The 9,992-nt window shown below is 42.0% G+C and overlaps 1 protein-coding gene across 1 annotated transcript; it reads right to left on the bottom strand.

Annotated features, from left to right (window-relative positions):
- Positions 1–258: 258 nt before the first annotated feature.
- Positions 259–7,390, bottom strand: gxylt1b (glucoside xylosyltransferase 1b). The gene is made up of 7 exons (XM_017414739.3): positions 7,083–7,390; positions 6,238–6,451; positions 5,743–5,874; positions 5,284–5,535; positions 5,063–5,186; positions 4,803–4,975; positions 259–2,162 (listed from the first exon to the last, which is right to left on the bottom strand). Exons 1-7 carry the CDS (start codon positions 7,286–7,288, stop codon positions 2,001–2,003), a joined length of 1,263 nt encoding a protein of 420 aa, XP_017270228.1. The 5' UTR covers positions 7,289–7,390; the 3' UTR covers positions 259–2,000.
- Positions 7,391–9,992: the final 2,602 nt, after the last annotated feature.

Genomic DNA, 9,992 nt, shown 5'->3' with positions numbered 1-9,992 from the left:
GGTGGCCTACTCATAGATTATTGGAAAATCCCCATATCTGTCAACAAAGGTGTTAGAACAATGGCATCAATCTTGAAATTAGATATTTAAGGCTAATAAAACACATTTCATAACTCATTATAGGAAAAACAAAAGAAACTTTTGGACTTATCACCCTCCTGTTATTACTTTTCTTTAATGCCAAATTGGACTCTTTCTAAAAATACTATGAAAAAATGCTGCCCTCTGGTGGTCAAAAGACACATTCCACAAAATATACAAACTTGAAATGATCTTTAATATAAAAACACAAAAAAGTACACAGTAACACCAACATACACACTCAAAGTTGTATCTATTACAAACCTTGTAACATTCAGTGGTGCAGAAACAATCATCAAACTAATTCTTTGGTATCAGAAGTGAACGTATTCACACATTCAGTCTGTTAAAGTACACAGATTAAACTCATAATGTCAGCAGTTTGGGAAACATATTTTATGTGCTACACGTCGAGTTCCATTCCGCGCCTCCTTTGGTTCGGCGATGCCCACTTCATTAATTAAAGTTTACATCTCCGAGGGACGTGGGCAGCTCGACTGATGATTTATGATGGACCAGAAGCAGCTTAAAGAGGGCCTCGTGTCTCTGACCCGCTCTGAGAAACGTTCCAGTTTCTTATTGTGGCATAAAAACGACTCTGTGGGTCGAAGGTTTCCATTTAGGCACTTTGTCATGTTTTCACTACAAATATAAACTTCTCTGTGACAAAATCTCCTTAAACGCCTCTTAAGGTAGTATCTTAGTGACCTTTGGAGACTCAACATTGCAAGAAAAAGGTGAGAAAATGAGCTAATTTTCACTCGTGGCCTCATTGAATTGAGTGTTTGAGACCAAATGACCAGCAAAGCCGTGCAGTCACAATTTTTGAAAATCACAGCCGGTACTTGAGTGAGAAAATAGGCAGACTTTGCTCAGTTTTTAATAATTATTATTTATCATCGGCATGATGGCATTTGGACGTTTGGGGCTGCAGAATCAGATGTTTCCTGTCAGAGGAGAGCTCCTGTGCAGGTGTCAATATACAGCTCTAGAGTTACAAAAACTAAACTGAGAAAAGACGACAACAACTCCATGACTCACACGATACTGAGAACCCCGACAAACATTGAGACTCCATCTTGAATGCCTTTCATCAACTACTTAACAATCAACCGCAGCCCAGTGAGGTACTTTATATATTTAGCCCTTCCCATGTCTACAATCTATTTCATTCACATTCTCCTGATATATTTCTGAAAATTTAAAAAGAAAAGTGGTCCAGTCTTCAAATATCTATCAAAGCCGAGCCCTGCAGAAAGCCCTTTTTCCAGTTTTTATGACTTATTTTTACTTCTTCTAATAAGAGTATAACAAATTTTCCCAAAGGGACAATATTTATATTGCATTGTAAGATTCAATAAATTCTCCAATATGGAAACTACTTTTTACTTTTGGACTTTTAGTCAGTAACCAAAAGTATGACAAGGAGAAACCTATAAATGAAAGAGGTTCTCTAGAAAAAAAAAATGTTTTGGACTAAAAGTAACTAAAAGAAGCCTTGTATTCATCAGCGGTGTCGACGCCCATCGCGCCGGTTCAGGCAGGTTTCAGGGTTTTACATCATACTCGTCTTCAGAGCGATTTACAAGAGGTGAGCCGTTATTAGTCTCACACTGACACGATCCCAGCTGGCTTATTTAGCTTCAAAGCAGCTGTTCTCCAGCAGAATCTCAAACCGTGGTTGTCTTTCTGTATCAAAGTGGTACGGTTCGGCAGCTCTGTCAGTTTGTCAGGTACGAGCTTGTTTACCACGCCGCCGCTGCTCTGTTTTGTGTTGCCGACTCCGAAAACAGAAAAGAAAACCCGTCCACTGGGGGGTGGGGGGTGGGGGGCAGGGAAAGCTCAGCTGACTTTCAAGATGAGCATTTTACTAGTTGCTCAAACTTCTAAAAGCTAGTTTTGCGGGGTATTCCAACTTTTTACCGCCCGTGTGGAGGTTTCCGGTTGACGTTCGCCATGCTGAGGGCGAGCCTCTGAGTGAAGAGTGTGTGAAATTTGCCACAGTAGGTGTGTGTCGTCTTCAGCAGCTCCTCCTCCAACGGCTGCAACAAGGAAGCGACAGGGTCGGTGCCAAAAGAGTACTGGGAACGACAAAAACAACGGATTTGTTAGATTCAATGTGAGGTTTTAGGATTTGTCTTTAAAGATGCTCGTGTCCGGTTTGCAACACTTCAACTTTTCTCTGAGAAATTGGAAAAAAAAAACGGAAGCGTTCAGGCAAGCGGATGTCCTCTGGGACGTTGATTCTGCAAGGCTAAACATAAAGTGCTCTGTACTGTTGGAGTCCGTTTAAAGCTATAGGCTTATGGGGTCCAGTAATAACCAGAGATGTCTTCCCGATAATGAAGGGGCCTTTACAACGCTCCGAGGAAATCAAAGGGGGATTAACATTTTTATGCCAGCTCATTTGCTTTGCAGTCGGCTCCTTGATACCGGGTCACAAAGAGAATGGTGTTTTTACGAGCGCACGCACACACACACACACAACCCGCCGCTCATAAAGCTGCATTTACAGTTGTTGTATTGATTCTGCGCTGCTGACGGTAACACTCGCGTGCAGATCCAAACTCTAAATGCACCGGCGGCTGTAAAATTTAACAGCTGCTTTTCAGGCTCAGCTTTTTCCTGACGGGGGGGGCTGCGTGCAGACAGACGGCTGAGGTCTGAGATGCAGACAGGGAGGAGTGCTCCTATTTCTTTGTTTGACAAAAGCCACTGTTAGAAATACTAACAGCTGGAAGAATGACCAAAGTTAGGAGTGTAGTGTTTATAAATGCATTTCATCAAATCGGTCAGTTTAAAGTTTACTTCACCAGCTCTGAATCATTCGTTTCACATGTGTTTTGCCCACTTTAAAAGTAAAAATCCAGCAGTGACAAACGTACACAGATGTAAAAACACCAGTCAATCTGTTAAACATGATGAATTACAGGTTCTGTTTTAACTAGGGAAGTGATCTTCAGTATTTATGTTGTCAGCTGTTGATGGCATAATGAACTAAGAGCTCTCTGACAGGGCAGCTGCGATTTAAGACGACATTAAAAAGGAAAAACTCCTCTTTTGCTGCTTGTTATCACTTCTAGCCGGGGTCATGTGCCGTCTGACTGAAAAGTAATGAAGCCCGAGGCTAACGCTACAGCACAGGAAAAGGCAGCGAGTGATGGGAATTATGGCTCGGCTCACCAAAAAGCTCTCTCGGCTCCTGAATGGCTCCTCCTAAGTAATGCTACGGTGAGAGGAGAGGTGGAGAGCTGAAAGAGCCGGCTCTTTTTGGTGAGCTGAACCAAATAATCCTGAAAGAGAGCCAGAATTCCCATCACTAAAGGCAGCTCACTTGGCTACACACAGGTTCATCATCAGAAAACAGCCCCCCAGCCACAACGCATACAAGTTATCCAACTACTTTCCCTCTTGACATACCTGTTGCCTGTGCTCTCTAACGTTTTTTGGGTTTTTTATCTTTTTTTTCTTAGTTATAAGCCCAGGACCACCTTCCTCTTGGTGAAGATGATGGTAAATATTGCAATGAGTGACTCAAAACTTCCTACACCCGAGTTCCCTTTGCTTTAATATACTAATATAATCCGATAATTTCAGTTAAGGCACATAAAGCTATGCCTTTCTGTTGCCATGAGAGTATTTCTTTACCACAGTGGGTTTTCTTACAGTGTTGAATCTGTATCAGTAATGTATTTAAGTCTAACTGTAGTTGAACAAGCTGAAACAGATCAAATGGGCGGTCCGAACATATCAGCTACTCATAAAATGACCCTATCTGCTTGGATCCTTCCGGCAAACAAGACTTGACCACAAATCTATAAAAGTATTGTTTTATAAAGAGGGGAATGCTCATGCATGCATCACTCCAGGTTGTATTCTAGTAATGCCATTGATCCTGTCCTATAAAGCCATTGTTTTCACTGCAGGCCATGGAAGAGGTATAGATAAGCCATCAGTCTGATCTACGTTCAACAGGAAAGCAATGAAAGTCGCAGTGTTGATGGCTTCATTAAGTAAATTCCACTCGTGTCGTCAATATCATTAAACTGCGGGTAAGCAACCCATAAACATCCTCGTGGGAGAAATTAGCTTTCACGCCGACCGTCTGCCAAAAGGTGTTGATTGGTGTCCTGCGAAGACAATCTGACATCCAAAGCACTTCTGGTCTTCAGGGGTCAGCAGCAATCCAAAACCTCATCCAGGAGCGGAGCGCGGCGAGCGGCGAGCAGCAGAGGAGAGCAGCTGGGTCACCAGGGTTAGAAACGAGGGCTTTTCATCAGTTGTTGAGCTAAATCACCCCCACCTAACTTTGTGGAAGACTTGTCAAATCCTCTCTTTAAACTTTGATGTGCAGGAGAGACTTTTAACGAGGGGGCAATTGCTCATTTTTGGCTCGCTGATGGAAAATGAAATTGCAGCGAAACGTTTTATAATGAAACGGTTTCCAGTGAAAAGGAAATGAGGACATCCATCCAGTTTGGATTCGTGACAACACTGAGCTGCCTTTTTTTCATATCTGTATCAGGTTTTGCAAATACTCTTATTTTAAAGTGCTTAATTCAAACAGACAGACAGGCTCTTAAAAATAAAAGGTAATCTTGCGCTAAATTATTGGGAATGAGGGCAACAAGTGTAAAAAGACAAAAAGACAATTGGAACAATCCAGCTGTGTGAAGTGTGTTTCGGTGCAAAAAACAACATCCTTCAACAAACACACCAACCATTTTTATGGCCTCGTAAACAGCCCTAAAAGCTGGTTGTTTGTTGTCGTGGTAAACGCCTCGGTTTCCGTGCAAAATGTAGACGCCGTCCTCCTCAGCCGAGGCGCAGTTGCTGCCATAGATGCAATGATCGGGGCGGTAGTTCCACTTACATGGAAACTCCAGCAAGAACTCTGAAACAGAAATTTATAAAGTGGTGATAACTTCGACCAGCTCTGCAGATGGTGTCGATGCAGAACTTTCAAGGGGAGCATCTTTACCCGCGTTATAGTGGAAAATTATATTGAGAAGGTCCTGGTCCCCCCAGGTTATATTCAGTTTGTATTTCTGGAGCAGAGGCATCAGCAGCTCCTCCCAGCGCAGCCCCACTGATGTCATGTCGTTCTGCAGAGAAGCAACTACTTCAGTGCGTTCAACCACAGCACGAGGACATCTTGTGGTGTTTATGGGTAGTGTGGCACGATCAGACGCCGAGTTTCACCTTAAAGAACGTGCTCCTCATCCTCGTCATGTTCATGAGCATGACCCCCGAGTTGATGCCCGTCCTGCCGTAAAACGGGTGCCGGGCGAAGCGGCTGTACCAGGCGATGCGGGGCTCCTCGTGCTCTGGGGACATAGCGGCCAGCTGAGAAGGATCAAACTGGGACAGGAACGCCCATAAATAGTCAACGGGCTGCAGGAAGAGGATGTCCGAGTCCACGTATATGAGCGAATCAACGTCCTTTAGGATGAGCTGCAGAAAGCAGAGGCAGATATTATTTGAAAAATTAGTAATGATGACATCTAGGGTTCTAATTCAGCACAAGTATAACAAAGGAAATTTGACTTAGGGTGACAAATTTCAACAGATTTTCTGGCACAAAATCATTTGCAGCTCTGTTATTTACCTGAATGTAAGAATAAAATCGTGTTTGGATGCTTTCATGAACGAGCTACTTACGGGTAAGAAGAGCCTCTGAGAGGCACAGGGTTTGAAGAGCTTCTTCCACTCAGCTGCATTCTCACTGGGGAAGCTGATGGAGTAGATGGTGTAGTTGTACTTACAACGAACAAAACTAGGCCATGACTCCAGCTGCAACACACATAAGAACATTAATCTGCCACTGGAAGGACTGTACGTTTGTCTGTATATATGGAACAAGCACAGTATGAACTACAAACCCAATTCTGTAAAAGTTGGGACTTTGTGTAAAGCAAGAGAAGATGCTTCTTAGCGGTAAACTATACCAACTTCTTTGAGGTGTGTTGCTGCCATCAAATTCATAATGACCTTTCACATTTTTTTTAAAAGCAAATATATCATTTTTTTGTTTCAGTGTTCCATTGTTATTAAAAAATGAGCTGCAAATCATTGCACTCTGTATTTATTTACATTTTACACCACGCCCCAACTTTCTCAGGACTGAGGTTGCATCCGAGCTGCTTGAATTCTCACAGCTTCCATAAAGTTGGCGTGCAGCTGATCTTCGGCAAAGATGTGCAGGTGGAGGTGCCCGACGCTGAACAGCACAGCCGATTTGATCATGATGAGAGTCTCCTCCAGCCTCTCGCCACAGGCCACCACAGCCAGGTGCATCGTGGGAGGCTGGGGTCTGCTCCGAACGCCGTCTCCAGCAGCTTCCATCTGACTGCGCTGACGCATGATGTACCTGAGCAGGAGGACAGGTACAAAATGACCCAATGATGTGTTAATATTACAGCAACAGAGCAGAAACTACACTTATTTACAGCTTTCTTGTAGGAGCTGGCAACAACGTTCCTTAGAATAAAAAATGAGCTGCTAGAAGGGAGAAATGACATAACAGAAGTTATTCTACGAATAAAGACACAGGTATTGTCTGCAGCAACAGCGACCTCTGCTGGCTGAAGGAAAACACGTCAATCTTATTCCCCTTTTTAACTTCTGCTGCAGCTTTTCACACTTTGAAGTCTCTACAAATAAAAAATAAAATAAAATCAAAAGTGCTCTTGCAGCTACCCCACATAACAAAACTAAAGAATTTGCTGGTTTTAATCAGCTGAAAATGAAAGAATTAAGTGAGAAATGGGACACTACTCAAGTGGGTTTCTGTATCTGCTTCAGCGTACGCCTGGGGACGTTACGTATTACGTCACAATTACGTCACTCACTATTATCAAGATGTAGTAAATTCGCTCACATTCCGATACATCCCAAGGCTGAGGGTCGCCAGTTTACGCGTCTATGATTTTAGTGTGAAATATTTAAACGCAACGCTACTTTCTAGATCATAAACCAACCCCGTCAGTATCCAGTCCTACCTGTGGTGGTACCAGCGGGGGTTTGGAGGCACGGTTTTGTCCACCGACCCTCGCCTGGCTCCGGCGTCCCTTGGTGGGATATAAACTCTCCTCACTCCGTTTCCTCCGACCGACACGTCCGAGTAGAACAGCTTACTGTAGACGTACAAGCCCGAGAACACGGCGAACACCGTGCACAGCAGCAGCGCACGTATGTAACGCCGCATTATGAAGTCTGGAAACACATCTTCGGACCTAAAGTCATGACACAGAAACTAACGTTTCGGAATGCGAAGCTGTCGCCCTGTGAAAGGACTTCCGGTTAAAGTTTAAAAAAATAAGATTTTTATTGAATGCGCAACAACGGCGCCCTCTGGCGGCCATCTCTAAGCGCTGCAACTATGATTTCTTTTTCCGGTTTAGGAATCAACAAAGATTTATTTTTTATGCTCATGTCATATTGTGTGTTACTATGTGTAAATAATAACCCCACATTATTAAATATTGTTTCTTTCTTTCCTTGTTAACTTGTATTTTTAGCGTGTTTTAATGTTTCAAAGACTGCTGTAGTTTTTATGAATGTTGTTGACCTAAAATTTGGACTGGTAGTAGCTGAGACTGATTCCCAACATACCCTCGGGGCTTACAGATTGTGCTTTTTAAATGAAACTTTTGGGAAATTATCATTTGATGGACCTCTTTAACTGCTTACCTTTTAGAGCCAGTCCCAAATCAAGATGGCCGTCACAAACATAGTTATAATTTAACCTATTTGACAGTTATTGTGCTAAAATTTGGCGTGGTTGTAGCTGAGTCCTTCACAGCATATGCTTCAAGTGCTGCTCATTATGCAAAAGCTTTGCTTTAACCTCTAGCATTAAAAGTTGGAGTCAACCCTGTTTGTCTGTTAGCAAAATATCTTGTTAACCACTTATTGGATTCTAATGAAACTTTTACAAACTAAACAGTGGAGGTACATCTTTAACTGATTGACATTTGGGGTCAGTTAAATTCAAGATGGCCGCCACAGCTAACACAGATATGGCTTTAACTCATTCAATTTTGCAAATGCTAAGCTAAAAATTGATGTGGTAGTAGCTGAGAGTCATTCATAACACTTAATCTAAGTGCAACATTCGTTATTGTGCATAATGTTCAAATTGATAACCATTTTTTCTTAACATATTAGTTTAAAACTCTTTAACTTTATTTATGGCCATAATCTATAATCTATAAGTGATACTTCAGATTAGACCAGTTTAAACCATCATTCCAAATTAAAGTTGAGAACCCTCTAAACTTGCATAACAGTAAGTGAGTAACAGTAACAGTAAGAAAAAAAACTTCTCACTAGAGTATTTGAGTCGAATGAATTAGATTTTGTTTTAGGTCTTTTATTCTGAAGGTGGAAGTAGCAGCTTCCGGTTCCCCTCTGCACTCCGTTCGCCTTGGAGCAGCTCGCGCAGGAGGCCGGGAGCCTGGGTGGGGGAAGGGTGGGAGCACACAGTGAATGGGTTCAGCTCCTGAAAAGACTCATTCAGCGGCTTTAAGAGACTCGTCCTTATTGAGACGGCTGTGTTTGACAAGCAGGCCTCCGTGTCAGCCGAATTTTGATTAAGTGTGGGAAAAACAGTGCACGGAGGTTAAAAGACTGAGCTTTGAACAACTGTAGGTACAGTGGCTGGAGACAACTTTTTATAGACCAGAAAACACAACATTGAACGCTATTAAAGAGAAAACAAATTATACCTCAAACTTGTCTGTTTCTGAAATAGGTTAGGTTTTGTTTTAGTGCTTTTGTTTTCCAAAACACTTCTTTATATTCTTAACATGTTTTTGTTTCCATAACTTCGTATGGTTTTTCTGAGGAAGTAATCATCTGAAGTACCTCTACAGCAGCGGTTCCCAAACTTTTCAGCTACCGACCCATAAAATAATTGTGACAAAGGTGTGTGACCCAATCTGTTGGCTGTTTAAACATCCAAACATGCTAATGACTATTAAATAAGGACATAATGACAACACAAACAGTTTTAACATCCATTATGACATTTTTTAAATCAGTTTATGGACATGTATTTCAAGTTTTTGTGACGATTATGGTGCAAACATGGCAAGTTGACATCTGGAGATTATCTATGGACCCCTACTTGGTGTTGAGTGACCCACACTGTGGTCCCGACCCCAACTTTGGGAATCATTGCTCTACAGCATAGTGACTTTTCAAGATGGCCGCCACAGCTAAGCTAAACAACCTTGGCAAACACCGAAATGGGTACAACTCAGCTAATTTTACAAACACTGAGCTAAACACTGAGTGTGGTAGTAGCTGAGAGTCATCCCCAACACATACTCCTGATCACAGGAAATCCTTTCTTATAACTTATCCATTAACTACTGGAGTCATCTGTCTGTTAGCAAAATATCTCATGAACCACTGGATGGATTTGAATGAAACTTTCAGGAAGTAATCATTGCATGGACATCTGCAACCTATTAGAGTTCTGAGCAAACTTAATTCAAGATGGCCACCACAGCTAACTGATCTTAGGGAACAAAATTGTAAAAATGTTGAATTAAAAATGTGGTGTAGTAGCTTAGCAACACCTCCAATACGAACTCTGAGCACACAGTGATTATTTTTGCTTTAAACCTTGACATTAACTGTTAAAAGAGTTAACCCTGTTTGTCTGTTAGCAAAATATCTCATGAACCACTGAATGGATTTTAATGAAACTCTCAGAAAGTAACTATTAGATGTACCTCTACAACTCATTAACTTTTGGACTCAACCCAATTCAAGATGGCTGCCACAGCCAACTGACCTTAGGAGACACAAAAATGGCTTTAACCTAGCCTTTTTTAAAGATATTGAGTTAAAAATTTGGTGTGGTAGTAGCTGAGAGTCATCCTCAACATATGCTTCAAGCG

The sequence above is a fragment of the Kryptolebias marmoratus genome, linkage group LG18 (assembly GCF_001649575.2).
Source record: "Kryptolebias marmoratus isolate JLee-2015 linkage group LG18, ASM164957v2, whole genome shotgun sequence".
Lineage (NCBI taxonomy): Eukaryota > Metazoa > Chordata > Actinopteri > Cyprinodontiformes > Rivulidae > Kryptolebias > Kryptolebias marmoratus.
Note: the sequence above shows the minus strand (reverse complement) of the source record. Positions and strands in the feature narration are given on the sequence as shown.

Excerpts from the sequence above, each read along its gene's own strand:
- gxylt1b (XM_017414739.3), bottom strand. The coding sequence starts at position 7,288 with ATGCGGCGTTACATACGTGCGCTGCTGCTGTGCACGGTGTTCGCCGTG. Across the intron at positions 5,875-6,237 it reads ACGCCAACTTTATGGAAGCT|CTGGAGTCATGGCCTAGTTT; the intron begins GTGAGAATTCAA and ends TGTGTGTTGCAG. Across the intron at positions 2,163-4,802 it reads TTTACGAGGCCATAAAAATG|TACTCTTTTGGCACCGACCC; the intron begins GTTGGTGTGTTT and ends TGTCGTTCCCAG.